Raw genomic sequence first — 16,867 nt, 5'->3', positions numbered from 1 at the left:
TCAAGAATTTTCTCACCCCACCTTTATTCCAGCAAACAGACGCAGCCGCGGTTCAACTTCAGTGTTGCCCAGAACTATATCCAGTGATTGATATCAAAATCTCGACTATTTAATGCGTATGTATATGATTTGGGTCGGAGACTCGGAGTAGTGGGGTTTCTGCCCTCAAAAATACGTAGTAGTGGATTCTCATTATCCCAAATTGGCCCATTTGCACACTTCTTCAATAGAGTATCTTCCTTTCTCTTGGTCTCCATTTGTTTATATCGATCGTCACAAGATTCCAAAACCGGTTTGTCTTAGCTCAAACCTAGCTCGCCCGTGTTAGCAATGAATCATGACACTGACTACAAGAGGAGATTCCTTCCCCTCTGCTCTACAACTTTAGAGGCCCTGATGTTGAGTGTATCACTCCTTGGATGTTTCTTCACCACAAAATCAAGTGGGGTTTAGTTTTTTTATTTTTTTATTTTGGATTAAGAGATTCTAATATACTAGGATGGGAATGTGAATATTAATGCTGCCAAATGGGTGCGAACCCAAGACCTCCCCATGGGGTCTATATTTGAATAATAATCAAATAATTCAGAGATGGACAACCAGTGGATCTCAAATAAATCCACCCGATTTTGTAGTGAAAGAAACGTTGAGGGAGCACACGGGGAGGCGGGGAGATGATTTGAATTCCTTTTAGTGCCTGCCAGAGAGAAACCTTTTGATGCTTGGGTCAGAAATCCAAACAAAATTAAGAGAATCAAGTATAGGAATTACTGAAAATTTGAGTCTCTTGCACAAGGGCTTACCTCTTATTCATGGGATAATGTCCCAGTGGGTCACACCTCTATGCAATCTTGGGTGTGGGTGTCTTAAGGACACGCTGGAAGGCCTCACGGCCCTCAACCCTGCCAACGGCTAGTTGTCGATTGTTGATAGGAGGCATGGCTCCCAATTCTAGGGTGCCACTGAGGATCCCTTTTCGAGGCTTTCCTTTATGACTTCAACAAAGTGTGGTATCCCAGCAGATGTATTCATTTACTCCATCTGCCTTGGTCCTTGGGGTCCTCAGCTCCCAAGAGGAGTTTCTTAGCTAAAAAATGGATGAACACTCTAAGAGTCTGGAGGATCATTGGTCATAATAGGCGATTCTTAACACTTCCGGACCAGTATAACCGGGTCAAACCGGGTCCGACCGGGTCATGTATGTCCGTCTGATCCTTATTTTGGATACTTGTTGATCAGGAAAATAGGTTTCTGACCAAAGCATACGTAACCTGTGTGTCTCTCTAATGTCTGTTCTCTTTATCTTCTTCGTTTTCCATGAACACAGTACTCTAAAATATCATTGGAAAACCTTTTCACCTCCTATCTTAGCCACTATTCACTCCAGTCCAGAATCAACTGAGCATCAATAACACAAGTTTAAATTTCCCGAATTAAGAACCACACGTTCGAGACTACTGCCACCAGATTAACAAGCAACTTCTTTATTGCAACAAAAACTAGTTCAACTAAACAACTACTTGAAAGCTGGCAAACAGAATTACACCTATACTTTATGCAAGCAAAAATTATGTCCTTATCTAAACACTTCTATACATCCAAAAATGAAAGAGGCATATGTCACAGTGTAGATGGAAAGCAAGTTTCAATTGCCGAGCAGAAATTCCAAAAGCAACTAGCTCTCATATTCTCCCTTAGCAAAGCTGTTCACTGGATAAAAGTCAGCCACAACAACTCTGCCATCAAATTTCCGACCATTCAAGGATGCCAGGGCTTTTGTGGCTCCTCCCAAATCTGCGTACTCCAAGAACACCTGTGAAGCAGTATAAAAAGGTAGAACAAAAACAAGTCAGTGCTATAGCTCTGCAAATAAAAAGAGTAGGCTCACTACCACTACCCTCTTTGGGGTAGTTTCAGTGGCAAATACTGTGAAGGTTGAATTCTGATGAACTCTTTAGAGTTCACAGGTTACCTCATTATGAGTAAAAGATAGGTGAAACTATGTCAGAGGAATGGGATTTCCAACTGTACTCATTGGTCAAGTTGTGATCTGATTCCAGTAAAAATTGGAGACGAACCACGTTCTGACATCCAAAAGATTACAAAAGTGCCAGTTTGATGTCAGTGACATCGGTGTAAAATTACTACCTATTCTGGATTAAATTTTAAAGGAAAATGACCTTGAAAAAAGGATAATTGGATTGAGGCTGCATCACAATGGAGGTAAACAGAGACTGATAATGCAAGGCAATAGAATGCATGGCTTGTCTCCCAATTCCAGGTAGGGCATATGGGTTTCATCATCAACCCCTATATAAAGGTGGGGTGGCGCTGAAAATTAAAAAGTATAGAAACAATATTTCAAAAAAAACTGCCAGAATTTTCTGTACAAACCTTCCCAACTCCTGTAACCCCTGTAGACAACTCGCCATTAGGTGCTGGACGAGGAATTACAACTTTCACCAGTTCTCCTGCAGAAGCAAAACCAGTATTAGAATTGGGAGTAATCACAGGTAGTCAAAACAGTGAAAATGAGGAGATAGTGTAAGTATGATGTAACAGACAAGTATGGGAAAATATGGTATCAATCTCTTGTATGTGTTAAGGCCTGATTCGCTAGTGCAGAATGTACAACAAGAAGCTATTAGAAAGGTAACACAAAGATATTTGAGTCATGAATATTCACCAAATTTTCTGCCTTCTGTTTCCATATCTTCCAATATGCTATCATACTCCTTATCATCTTTTAGCTCATCTGCACTGACAGCTTGAGTTAAACATACTAATTTGGTAGGCTTGGCACAAATTACTGCTCCTCGGAAGGCATCCACCTACACAAGGAAAGAACGTCAGTGATGAGTGTCTTTAACTTCATTTCAAACAAAATTCTCAACTTCTATGAAAAGGCTGACAAATACTTTAGGGCCTGTTTGGTTACATGAATCCAGAGATTTGAAATTTCTGGATTCATAAATCTAAGATTTATACCCGTTTGGTTGTGAAAATCTCTAGATTCATGAAATCTAGAGATTCATATTTTTACAGTAAAAACATGAATCTGTAGATTTATGGGTATGGGATGAAATCCAGAGATTTCATGGCTACTATAAAAAAGCTAAATATTTGTGCATTCACAAAAATCACGTCGATCAAATAATTTTTAGGATGAATCCACAGATTTTATTCCACAGCCAAACAGTTAATTTTATAAATTATGACTCCATAGATTTGAAATCTCTAGATATTTGAAATCTCCAGACTCACGTAACCAAACAGGCCCTTAAGCAAATAAGGAGACAACATAGTAGGCTAACTGCTAGAAGACAAGATGAAGTGCAATTCAAATACTGCAAAGTAAAGGCGTTGAAAGTTTAGCTGGACCTTTTTAAGTCATTAAATGATTAAAATGTCAACATCTATGTGCCAAATCCTAATTAAAGCAAAACATTCTTGAAGAACAAAAATGCTACGGAACTTTCTGAATTGGTGGCAATGGTATAAAATTACTAGACCAAGCTTATGCTCCGGCAGATAATACTATTTTAAAAACCAGCCCACATGGTGCTACATCCCTTACCAGGCAATAAGGGGAACTTTTTTCAATCACCATAACTACTGATTTCATTTCCCTCTGTGTCAGAGATGAAAGAACCAAAAATCAGGACTATATGGGAAGTAACAACTGTGATAACAGGCTCAATATATAACATGCTAACATGCCATGATGACAAAGCTGAAGACTTAAAAAGAGGCTTATAGGTCATATATTCATCAGGTTTTAAATGCTCTTTCTACCTAATGTTAAGGAAACAGCATGATATAAATTCAGGATATATTCAGAAAGACATAGAAAGGGAAACAGTGCTGCTACCTGCTGCTGAGCTTGCATGTACAAGCTCTCCAGCTCAGGGTTGGTCTGTGAAGTACCTCGGTTTGCACGCCTAATGGTAAGAGTTTTGTCTCCAAATGGTAAGCCATTAAGCTTTGAGCAAACATAATCTGTGACTGAAAGATCCTGGTACATGCAAAATCCATATCCTTTTGAGTTCCCTGTTTCCCTGTCTAAAACAAGATTAAAACCACGGAGAGGCCCAAAGGATTCTAGAAGGTCCCTCATCTGTGCTTCCTTGACATGGTATGGAATCCCACCCACAAAGATGCGATCAGGACCATCAAGTTCAGAACATCTAGGTGATAACCCAATAGCAGCCAAGTTCAGATTGGGATTGGGTTGACTAGGCCCAAGGGCTGCAGCAAGAACAGGATTGTAATCAGTTGGCCTGCTCACCTTCACTGGTTTCCCCTGTTAAACAAAGGGACAGCACAAACAAGAAAAACCATTTAAATCAGATTGGGGGGGAAAAAACAAAGTTATTTTGTCTTCGCCATAAGTGTGTGTAATTAATTGTACAAGTAAAAAAAATCCTACCTCAAAAGTAATACCATCCAAGGCCATTGCATTACTAGCTTCCTCAACAGACCTCATTTCTACAAAAGCAAACAGCTTCTCACGGTTGATGTATACATTGATAACAGAGTCTCCTGCTAAAAAAAATACCAGCAACAACATTTATCAGTTCAAAGCAATCATAAAGAAAGGTTGGATGAGGGATCAGTGGATTACATACCTGGTCCAGCAGTGTTTCCTCCAATAGAAGCCATAGCATAACTGAAAAAAGTTGCTACTGACTGAGGCAAAGAAAAATGAGACAAAAGAATCAGTAACAATCATCAAAACTAGCTATCAAAAAGTCTCATATGTATCATATTTCAAAAAGAATCACATACATACTAAAGTACAACACCACTGCCAAAAACATCTTGTGTGAAAAGGTTCAACAATGAAGTGAATGCTCAGTAAGTACACCACATTGCATATAAATAAATGAAGTGGAGCATGGAGAACCTAAAAGCAACTATTATAAGCAAGGGCAATGTGTTTCTTCACAACAAAAGTTGGGTATTTAATAGGGAAATAGAAGAAAAAGAAAGTTGTTACAGGAAATGTCATACGTTATCAAGGGACAAACAATATATTCTAGAAGAATAGTCAAACGACTGTTCTGTTCCATCTAAATTCAGGGACTAAATGATCAGATGCAGATCCTAGTTACCATTCTGATACATCAAAAATATTCCGATTTATCAAATTTCAATGGTATAAATTTATGCTTTCCAGAGTGGAGAGTCCAGAGAGTCAAGCTTCGAATGTGAGATCTTTCTTTCTTCTGGATGAAAGTCTTCCTATTGATTGGCAATTAGTTTTGACCCACATTCATCAAACAAATTGAGCTTTCTACAGTTTTGATAACATTCTCCTAACTCATGACATCATTAGACTAGGCTGAAAATCAAGATGCTGAGCTGGAGATAGGGACAACGTGTCCACAAACATCGGAGTCCACTGGGAAAAAAGGGGGAAAACCCATCACTTAAAGCATGCCTTCCACTTGACATGCTGCAGTTCGAGCCCACTGCTATAAAAGAGTTTAGAATTTCAATAGCAAATGCTTGTAGTTTCATGAGATAGCAATTGTTATCCCATAAAAATGAAAACAGCAACAACAAACTCAGCCTTCTTCAAACTTAATGGGGTTAGCTATATGAACCAAAAAGAAACATGTCAAACATAGTAGAATGAGACTAATTCAACGTAAACAGAAAATTGACAAACATGACCAATAATGGAAAACAGCAATAGTTTAAACGATGTATATAACCTGTTCATTCACGGTTGAAGGCAGGCCACCAACATAGACCCGTCGAGCATGTCTTGTTGCCTAATGACAAAAGAAAACCTTAAAAGCATTAGATATCAAATGAATAACATAGGATGAATCAACATAGAAAGTACAACTGAAAAGAATTTCAGTGAGCCAATGCATCTACAAAAATATCACTTTAACATGGAACTTATAGACTTACCTGTCCAGGAGCGGTTGGAATTGCGCTGTTCAATTGACCTGCAAGAGTTGATCACATCAAATTGGGGTGTAAATGCAAATTAGGACTTTATGGTTATATTCAGCTCAATTCAACTTAGTAGGCCTTCTCCAAACTGAAATGGGAAGCCTCTCTTTTCTCAGTCTACTAGTCTAGCATAAACAAAATAATAAATCAACACACGACTCCTGATCTTCATGTTTTTACAATAAATCAAGCATTTTCCCCTGATGAACTCAACAAATTATGATTGATGTGGCCTATCCTAATCAAAATTAACAAGATAAGAAGAATACATCAGGAAAACAAAAAAAGAATGTTAGTAAAGATTACTAAACAGTGGTAGAAGCAGAAGCAGCCAATACTGCCTTCTTATAAAGTAAACCAAGCATAAGAAGAACCAAATAACAAAAATAAGAATAGAATAAAGAACAACACAGTTTAGGCGGGTTCAAGCCCCACCGCTACCTTGTTTGAGTTTCAACCCAATGCAAGTAGTGGAAACATCTCAAAATTGTGTCCAGAGTAGAAAGGTATAAAAAATACCATCACAACAAGATGTGTGCTTGTAATTTTCAAACTTTAAAATTCCAACCACATGCAACCAAATTTAGGCTGAAATTCAACCAATGAGAAAAAGTGGAAATCCTCTATCATATGGAACATGCCCATCAAAATCTGCGATGGCAGGAAAAAAAACACAATCTCATAACAAAATGAAGCATCATGCACTGGATATTTCTACTCACTCCAACTCTCTGGAAAAAGGAGAACAGCTTAACAAATGAGCTCATGCAGTCCCACAATTTTCCAAGCCAAAAACAAATATAGATATGGCAATAACTCAAATTTTAGGTTAGAAAAATAAAGGTTATGTACCTGTAGCAGCAGTTCCTGGGATCAACTCAGTTGTCAAAGGCGGCACATCGAAACCACTCATCCGCTTGCTGCAATTCAAGTTAAAATTAGCCATTTTCACAAAGAAAATCCTGATTATTTCAATCTGAATATCAAAGACTAAAGTGTACAGGAGTATACTGAATGACAATGTTCAGTCTAAACAAGGTTCATTGAGTATATGATTTATATACTGGGCAGAACCAAACCAGCTTCAATTGGACCAACTGGACCAGGTCAAATTAGCCCAGCTGGTCCACAAAAGATCCCAAAAGAGGTCAAATCACTGTTCAGAGCCTTTATTTGCCTTTGTGTGAAAAATATTAGAAGATTCCATGAGGCCTGAACAGATCATGTGGAGATTTTAGAAGGGCAAAGTTTGTGTGTGGGAGAGTTAGGAACTAATCCGTTTCCATTTTTATTGGTTTTGAAGCTAAGAATCAATTTTCACTTGCTGCAAAATTAGTTTCCAGTTTAGTTACTCATGCATGCATAGCTGAATTACCAAATAGCTCCTAAATTTCAAATTTTGTAACTTCCTTTTTTGCCATCATTGAATATTAGCTATATAACTTAGAATTCAAAAGTTTCTCTTTTTGTTGAGCAAATTGCTCTATACATATGTAATTGGCTGTTCACAGCCCAGTAGGATGATGATCTACTGAATTGATGAATAGATCTTTAGGCATGAAAAATCCCTAGTGCATTCTGAGTGATAAAAAGAGCTAGGGTCTTGCTGTGACCTGTGAGAGCTACATACCCAGGGTCTAACCCCACTATTGACTGCTAAATCCTATGGCCGAAGGAACCTTGATGAGAGAGCTAAATCCAACTATCCTTACATCCATTTCTCTTATTTGAATTCTCCCAAATCTCCTGCCTCTGTTGAAGAGTGTCAAAGTAAGTTTACTTCATCGCTGCTGATGCTCCAATCTAACCAGGCTAGACCTTGCAATCTATCCATTTAAATTCAATCAAATTTGCAGGAGTACGTTTAATTTTATTTTATTTTTTTAACTTGCGGGCTATACACTGACAAGGCCTGATCACACTTCTACTGTCTGGTTTGGCCATACAACTTGGACTTATAAATCTGCTTTTGTTCTAATTTTTCTGATTTGTGGGTTAAACAGGTTAAGTGATCTTTGATCTTAGCTTTACATTGTTACAGCTCTGATGCCATATCACCAATTTTCTCTATATGACATTTGGTATAGTTCCATTGTGAATTTGAAAATATTCACTATTTGGAAGGAATTATGAACTTGAGAGACATCTACTTTCAGATGGGGAGATGAGCATAAAACGAGAATACATGACAACCCTAACCAGTACTTGGGCTGAAAACAATAGGAGTAAGGGAGGCTGACAATAATTGACCACCAACAGGCCATAGTTTCAGACATGGAGTCAAGTTCTGGAAAATAGAGCGGCTTGTGTATGAAGACATACTATTATACTTTAATTTGTAGGGTGGCTAGGGTCACATATTTGTGCACAACTGTCAAAGTTTAGGCATATCCAATCTACCTAAGGCCCCAATATGATTCAGCACCACCTATACAATCTTAAACCAGACCCAGGTCTGAATTGGACCGTTTTTAGGGTTTTAAACTGGAGAGTTGGGGAAACAGGGTTTCCAGGGTTCAGAATCTTCAGATTGTGCTGAACGTTGATTTGAGCACAATGTGAGGGTTTTTTTCTTCTCCAGTTTGGCACCGCCCTCGAGGGGGGAGATGTATACAGAATTAGGACAATTCTGATAGATGAATCTCAATTATTTAAAGTTCAGGGCAGTTGAGAAGTACTAGGACTTGCTGTCAATGGGGTTTTGATGGGAAGTAGGGGGCAGGGTTTTAGATCAAGTCTAAGGGCTGTGATGAATCTGCAATCCTCCAAAATTGAATAAATTTTAACAGTTGGGGGATCATGGAAGCCTCTTTCCCTTTTAGAAATTCATGCTCGTCCTCCATTTCTCCTTCCAGGGTTCTCAGAAAACTTCTGAGTTGCTATCTCTGGGTTCAAAAACTCAATGGAAACACTGGTAAGATGTCCAGAAAGCCAGACCAAAAGTAAACACGAACACCGAAACCCAAGCCTACGAAGACGAAAACCCGGATCGAAAATCAATAAACTGACTTGTGTATGATACTTCAGCCCACTCTCTTTAACTTCTTGTTCTCTCCCATCTCCACCGGTGCCCTAATCTTAGCTATTCTCTCCTCATAATCCGCTCTTGCAGCTGTGCTCTTGTGGTTACATGATTCATGCCCAACCCAAACCAATGGCTGAGAAGTAGAAATTGATTCAAACACTACTGGTACACAGAACAAATAGAAACATTAGGAAGTTTTATTCACACAACTAGGTATGTTACTGAACTCAGTTTCACTGGATTTCTGAATTCTAACAACCTGATTAAGACTGTTGTGAACAATAAATGATTTTTACAAAAGAAGGGAGAAAAGAAAAAGAAAGACTCACAGATTCACGGAACAACAGTTTACCTCTGTCACACCATACACTCCATTTGCTTCTATAGTTTTGCTAAAAAATCTCACTCCCAACAGAACATCTCCGTCAAGGAGCGGTGATGGGTGATTTCCAGCAGGAAGAAAGTGGATGGGTATAGGGGTAAAATGTAACTTCATTTATTTTAATTTAAGATGAGGATATTATGGTCATTTCTTGTTTGAGTGTGACAGTGTTAGTTTCACCTAGACCTAACATAATTTTAGTGACAACAGAGACCCAACCTGAGTTTAAGCCAAGAATAAGGACCCCAACGTAAAATTTTCTATTAAGAAAACATAAGGGTATTTTGTTCATAAAAAAGTGATTAAGTGTCCTTAATTGATTTTTTAAGACACCACGGGGAAGGCAAATGCAAGATATCATTCTTTTTGGGTTAAAAATGACTCGAGTCAAACCTCAAGGGGTCCAAACAAAAATCACCCAAAAATAGGGTCTTAGCACATCGGTCACAGTTGAAAGCCCGACGTCAAGGCATCGAAACAGCCTCTCAGCAAAAGCTATTGAGGTAAGACTGTGTAAGAAAATTGCCCACTGGACTCTGCTTGTCTGGAAGCCCTCGGCACTTGGTTCGCCCTTTTTTATCTTTCCCAAATAAATCATAAATATCCTACTGAACTGGAACAAGGCTGGGATCCAGTTCATCTTGGTTTGAGTTCTCAAGCAGATCAGGTCATCCATGTGATGTAGGATCCAAGCCTTCCAATGCCAACTGGAAGGCCAAGAGAAGCACCTAAGGTTGCCACCCACAGCATTTTTTATTTTCAAAGTTCCTAGCTTAGTTCAATGGTCAGTAGCATGTGATTCTGTCCACTTTGAGAGCATATTAGTAACTCTTTTAATTCATTTTTTACTCATAAGGTCGCCCACGACTTAAGGGTCCAAATCAGTGTATAGGTCTGACTATTACAGACCTAATAACAACAGTATTTCCAGTTCCTAGATCAGACAGATATTTATTTTCAGTTATAAAGTACAGCTGCGAGTCCAAATCAGATTAGGACCCCAACCTATCATGAATAGATAAGTCCCTTCACATGGAGGTAAAGGCATCCATTTATTTTATGACTAATAAAGCTTCATTTATTATATGATTAATAAAGCTTCTCTAGTCAAGTATCCACTAGGTTTTACTGCCGCAGCTCTGGTTTTGATCAGTTTGGTCAGTTAAGAACATCCAAGATTGAAGAAGCTCCTAAGGTTCTAAGGTGATATAAAACCTAGATCTTGCTGTGACTGAAAGGATAGCTTTCGACATCATAACTTCCATACGAATCAAGTATCTACAGGGCTCTCACCCAGGTATCCGGCAGCTTACCCCATACCCCTTTTCATTTCCCCTTTTATTTTCTGTTTGGAATCCCCTAATCCTGGTTTGATCCCTTCTCTCCAACCCTACATCAAGAAACCTCATAACTCCATCACCAGCCATCCTTCTACGTCAATTTGCAGCCACCACGCCGCCACTAAGCCACTACCATCAATCACTAATACAGCCCAAACTAAACTACCCAGATGAAACTTAGATCTGCTCCTTTCTTGAAAGAGAGAAATTTTATTTCACTCCAAACTCAAGATCATTTATAACTTCGTATTCTACCATCCAAAACTAATGAAACTTGGTGAAGAACGACCTAGACAGTGAGCTCAAGACTCTATCCAAGCTTCATTTCATTCCCACATCATTAAGTATACGTAAGTTACCCAAGAAACTAATCCTACATTCATTCCATGTACCCCATTATCTTAAGCCCTGCAAAACTATCCAAAGCTACCCCATAATCCCCACCTGTTCCCATCAGGGTCCTACCTTACTAGGTCACAATCAGAGGATCCCTCTCAGAGGCCACCCCATATGCCATACCCAAATTTATTAATTTGGGCCTGGAATCAGTCCTGCCATGGAGATCTTGGAAGATTGGCCCTCATTCAAATTGAGGCTAGATCACCATCGGAATCACTGTGCACCTGCATCAGTTTGATGATGTAACTAATCACAAAAATCCTAAAAGGGGTCCCTCATCAAACAATATTCTGCATTTCCGCATTGATGGTCTACAACAGATAAGTGAAGCTTCAAAATTAATCTCTGAGAAAACCCTATGCCTAGGTTGGGTGATGGCTCAAAGTTCAACCTGCTTCAACAATGAACCAACTAGAACATGTATCCATTACCTCTTTGATCTGGATTGAAAAGGAGATTGAGATCTATCCCTAGACCGAGATCGAGACATATGCCTCCACTTGTGCCACTTTTCTACGTCGCAATTGTAGTCTCGATACCTGCAACATAATTGTAACAACAAATCATTTCAATATTAAAATAATGATATCATTAACATGTCAAGACTGAGAATTAAAAAGCGATATCAATGGAACTATAATAAAACAATGAGACCTGTTAAAAAGTGATATCCATGGAACTGTAATACTAGAATTAATAGCCTCACAGAAATAGGGATTTCAAGCACTGCAGTATGACCATTCTAACAGGCTTGTAAACCTCCACCGGAACCTCAAACCCAACAAGAATGGCTTTTGATAAGAATGGTATAATAATAAACATACAAGAGAACTTAAATAAATGAGATGAATGCAAATGCTATTTTGAAAGAGAATAAATAATAAATCTTTTACTAGGTTTATTACTAAAAGGCAAATAATCAACATAAGTTTCTCTAAACAGATTCAACCCTATTGAAACTGTGCAGCATCATGCAGCAGAAGCATCATACTATCACCATTTCCAAGTTTTTTCATTACAGAATATTTTTCAACAAAATTTAGGGAGCCACGCTACCAACTTTCACCGCATCGAGCTGTATCTCATGTACCTCAACCTTTTTGCATGGGCATCAAATCAAGTAAAAAGGCTTTATCCTTAATGCTCACCTTGATAATTTATTCCATGTGTCTTCTTGGAGAGTGAAGGGAAGTAAATCATTAATTCAAAATGTAGAATTGTATCATGAGCCTACATTAATGTTGTTTACAGATAATCCAGCCTACAAAACAGACAACAAATAAACAAACAAAACAACTCAGTAACATACATAGATGACTCCCCCAGGTAACAGCAACAACTATGAATAATAGATGAGCAGTGTAAAGGAAGTGCTCAGGAGGAAGAATGAATAAGAAAAAAGAAAAGAGAAAAAACCCAAAAAAAATAAAAAAATCAACTTCATTTATGATAAGTGCAAAACTACAAAATCAAGATGAATATGAAATTCAAAAATACCTGCAACCTTCAGTCATTTCATACCTCACGTAGTCTCGGCTTCGCAAACAACCATAATCATCTTTATCACGAACACAATGCTTTTTGTCACTCTGTTTCCTGCTGTGGACTCTACGGTGGCAATCACAATCTCTTTTACATTCCTTTTCCCTTCTCCCGTCCCTGTTCCTTACCTTCACTTCATCTCTCCCTTTTAATTTTTCCATCTCCTTGCCTCTTAAAGATTCTTGCCCATAATCATGGATTCCATGCTGCTTCCTTACCCTCACTTCGTCTCTCCCTTTTAATTTTTCCATCTCCTTGCTTCTTAAAGATTCTTGGCCATAATCATGGATTCCATTCTGCAATCAATAAAGAGAATTTCAGGTTCAGAAAGGAGATTGAAAGGGGGGGGAGCCAAGAAATTACGCTATATCCTTCAAAGAAATATAACAAGCATGAATATCCAACAAGGAAAGTAGAAGAGAATAAACATATAATACTTTCAAATAGACACATACATGATTTGATGGACCAACTTCCATGTTCAGATGACTTTCCAGGGGGACGCGACTTGAGATCTCAAGAAAAAAAGGATAAAATGGAAGGGGGAGGTGGGGTTCTCTTAGATAAGCATATTTAGGACAATTCCGACAAGGGGGAAAAGAGAAGGCCAAAAAGTTGAATGCTAGACGCTTTTGACTGGTACACGAACATCTATGTCAAATACATTACAAGGCCATTACTAGTGCTGATCCTGCCTACATGAGGTAATTTACTTTGGAGTCATTCTTAGCCTTCGCATTTTACACAAAGTGCCTCTACTCAAGAACAAACCTGGGTGTTTGCCCTGGCAGCCGAAACTTTTTACCATTACTCTAAGAAATGGACCTGAACGACAATATCAGACACACCCCAAAAATTTTGCCTAAAAACACAGGCACCCCATGATCCTTCAGTTATAACTGTTAGGTCTAAACTGGAAAATAGCATTTTACTCGTTTTATTAGTTTCCACTTTCCTTTTATTAGACCCCATTAGTTAGATAACTCATTCATGTAGAGCCAAGATCAAGGATGACTTAGCCCCAAATAACCCACAAACACAAAAATATAGTTAAGGACAGAGAACTCAAGATAACTCACAGTTATGATGGTGGACTGGTTCGAATTGTAGCCTTTAGCAGATAGATAAATCTCAAAGTAGCAGCAGTTGATGCTGGTCTTGAAATAGAGTTGAGCTTGAACAACAGAAAAATAGTAGTAGGGATTCTAGGGAAAAAATACAAAGTGAAGGGATAAAGGTGGTTCAACTCTCTCAGCTAGGTTCCTCAACCCTAGGTATTTAGCTCTCGACAACAAGGTCCTCACTCTTCTTATCACTCATGGAAAAGACAAGAGAATAACACAAAGCAAAGCTTCATAATCAATTTCATATATTTGTTTGTTGAGAACAGCCTATTACATATTAAATATTTATAAAGCACTAATACTTGCTCTCCAAGTTACATAGAATACGAAACTATGGGCTGAGAATATTTTGTTGACATAGTAGCTAATATTCTAAACAATATAAAAGAAAATTTTACCATAATTAACAAAAATTAGGCTCTAGCTTTTATAATCAGCCACATGCTTGAATGCTAAAATTGAAACTAAACTTATAGAATTTAGGAAACATAAAATAGCTAATAACTCTTCAATCTTCATAAAAGATCTTCACTTAATCTACTCTTGCGCCTCACAAAATCTTTAATAATATCACTTCAAAGCCAAAGAAAGGTTGTGACATTGTTCACACTACTGTTCACGTAAATAGTTTTTGGCCTCGTATTGGTCCTTCTAGAAGACCAGCTGGGGTGATTTGTCCTGGGCCAGTTGGTCCGCTTGAAGCTGATCTGGTCCAGCCAAGGTTCAACATCACTCATCCATGGAGATAAGTGAAGACCCCACATCAGTTACATAGGTCAGCAATAGAGATAAGTGAACATCAAGTCACATATATCTCATCAAACTCTTCTTTTGTAAAATACCTTTTTCATACTTATCTTGTGTAAAACCTCAACTCATGTAACCATTGACATAGCATTTACCATGTAAGGTTGTATAATCCATTAAAAAAGGTTTGGTGAATTTTTTCCCCTGTGCCAACCACTAATTGGACACACCAACCCTATTCCTATAACCGGGCTTGCAACCAGCAGCAATATTGGAAGAGGTTCAAAGCAAACATCTATTTTGCATTATAAATATAATAGGAACTCATATTCAAGAGTGGGATAAACACTATTACATGACTTTTATATGGCATCACAGCCTACCTGGTTAGATGTATAAACCTCAATTTTTTTTCTCTTTACCTCTAATAGCCACCTCTGCTACTTTAACCAACCCTAAGTCCCTCACTAGTCCCAGTTCCTCTTCTCAAACGACGATGGCTGCTACTGTCACTGCTCCCTTTGATTTCAGTTATACCTTGCACATCCCCCAAATAAAACTTGATCACTGCAACTACTTGTCACGGCATGCTCATTTCCTTCCGTTGTTTCCCTTGCATGCCTATCTTCACTTTGAGTTCAGTAATATCTCCCATATCTTCCAAAAAAAACTTGATCACTGGAAGCACATCACTTCCTTCCGCTGTTTCATTCGCATGGGCATCTTCACTTTGCTAATGGTCCACATCCTTGTTCCTCTCCAACCATCCTTGCTTCTGATCAGCAATCCACGGTGAATCCGGCATTCACCACACATGCACCCCATCATAAATGATAGCGTGACACTATTTACTAAAGAATTGGAGCAAGGTGCACTTTCATAACACATTTATGGGATAGTGGTGCTTTAGGGGAAGTTTTTGGGGTGTCTCTGGTATTAACTCTAAATGAATTCTACCAAGAAAGAAGCATGAAACAGTGAATCTACTGTGCACATTGAATAGCAATCAGAGAAATAATGTATATGTTACAGGCATGGTTCAGAATATCAAGATCGGATATCCAAGGGTAAATGGCTAGTAATATTAAATAATAAATTTACTAAAAGCACGAACCAAATCTATGTAATCCTCGATTTTGATCCAATTTAAGACATCTTTAGCTATGGTCATAGGTGCTGGCAAGTCTATGCGATAAGGATGCAGCATAACCATTACTTGTGGTTATTTTCAACGCATCACGTACACAGGAAAATAAATAAAACACCAGCTTCTATACTCACTGATGATGGAGGTTAAAAACCAAAATCAGAACAGACAAAGCTTTTCTCCCGGTACACCAGGAAATACAGCTCTGCTTCATTGTCCCCGAGTTGAAGCTGATAAAAGTAATCTCAGCGCAGCTACAATGAGATAACAAACAACTTACTAACGATTTCATTATTGGAACGAACAACCAGCAGTGTAATTTTCTAACGACTTGTAAATAAAGAAAATTGAAAAACAGGGAGGAGAACCAAATTCCGACCCCTAAGTTTTTCTTCTACCGAATCACTAGCACTGCTAGTTGTATAAAATTTTCTGAGGGGGTAGAACATGTATAGTTTGATGTGATTTGCCAAAGAACATATCACACAACAAATAGCATCCCGCATTCAAATCAACTGTTTATAATTACAACGAATCAACAGAAACAGTGGATCGCCACCAAATAAATCCTTTTGGCCCCGTCCGGAGTCCGGCCAATCTCATTCCCCTCCAAATCTTTTAATCCGTTAAAAGTAGGCGTAGACAATAATAACAATAAAAGAACAAAGAATGAAGATAATGAAATAGCAGGAATTACCTGAGATTTACAGTTGCTACCAACGTTTGAAACGCCATGACTTCCATCCTTCTGAAGAGCTGGGGAATAATTGTTGTTGAACCCTTCGCAATCACTAACGTCTCTTCCTCCGGAATACGGCATTTTACAGTTATAATTTCCGACTTCTCTTGGGTCTGGTTCTAGTTTTCCCCGTCACGGTGAAGAATCAGTTTATATGTGCAGACCTCGGCTATGAAATTCACGCCCTTGAAGAACCCAAAAAAATATCGAATTCGTCGTTGCCGTGCTACCCAAGCTCTACTTATACATTGCTGTACTCTTACCATACATAAGTATAAGGTTCCGTACTAATTATGTATTACCTAAACCCAGACAAACTCAAACTCTAACTAATTAAAAAGTAAAAGCCTAATACCGTAATACGTATACCTGTTTTAATCATATCATACATTAACTAATAACCTAAACTGCTAAACCCCAAAAAATGATATATTAATAGCCTAAACCCAAAC

At 38.3% G+C, this 16,867-nt stretch overlaps 1 protein-coding gene across 5 annotated transcripts; it reads right to left on the bottom strand.

Annotated features, from left to right (window-relative positions):
* Window positions 1-1,210: 1,210 nt before the first annotated feature.
* LOC149017781 (splicing factor U2af large subunit A-like) lies at window positions 1,211-16,637 on the bottom strand. 5 transcript variants are annotated; one of them, XM_089152109.1, is made up of 13 exons: window positions 16,374-16,637; window positions 12,638-12,954; window positions 11,548-11,655; window positions 6,823-6,890; window positions 5,926-5,963; window positions 5,721-5,780; window positions 4,629-4,689; window positions 4,430-4,545; window positions 3,872-4,303; window positions 2,687-2,831; window positions 2,395-2,471; window positions 1,973-2,084; window positions 1,725-1,813 (listed from the first exon to the last, which is right to left on the bottom strand). In XM_089152109.1, the coding sequence occupies exons 1-12, from the start codon at window positions 16,494-16,496 to the stop codon at window positions 1,977-1,979; spliced, it is 1,653 nt and encodes a 550-aa protein (XP_089008235.1). In that variant the 5' UTR covers window positions 16,497-16,637; the 3' UTR covers window positions 1,725-1,813; window positions 1,973-1,976. The 5 variants fall into 5 exon arrangements, with proteins under 5 accessions (XP_089008232.1, XP_089008233.1, XP_089008237.1 ...); XM_089152106.1 differs by lacking the exon at window positions 1,973-2,084 and having other exon boundaries at window positions 1,211-1,813; XM_089152107.1 differs by lacking the exon at window positions 1,973-2,084 and having other exon boundaries at window positions 1,211-1,813; window positions 4,430-4,542.
* Between the last annotated feature and the right edge of the window lie 230 nt (window positions 16,638-16,867).

The sequence above is a fragment of the Hakea prostrata genome, chromosome 4 (assembly GCF_041222555.1).
Source record: "Hakea prostrata isolate BN-2017 chromosome 4, UWA_Hpros_2, whole genome shotgun sequence".
Taxonomy (NCBI): domain Eukaryota; kingdom Viridiplantae; phylum Streptophyta; class Magnoliopsida; order Proteales; family Proteaceae; genus Hakea; species Hakea prostrata.
The sequence above is the reverse complement of the archived record's forward strand: the minus strand, read 5'-3'. Positions and strand labels throughout refer to the sequence as shown.

Bases quoted from the DNA above. Each gene is read 5' to 3' on its own strand.
- LOC149017781 (XM_089152106.1), bottom strand. From the start codon at position 16,496: ATGCCGTATTCCGGAGGAAGAGACGTTAGTGATTGCGAAGGGTTCAAC. The intron at 12,955-16,373 runs GTAATTCCTGCT...TATTGATTGCAG, and splicing joins GTAGCAACTGTAAATCTCAG to AATGGAATCCATGATTATGG. The intron at 5,781-5,925 runs GTAAGTCTATAA...TTTTGTCATTAG, and splicing joins TTCCAACCGCTCCTGGACAG to GCAACAAGACATGCTCGACG.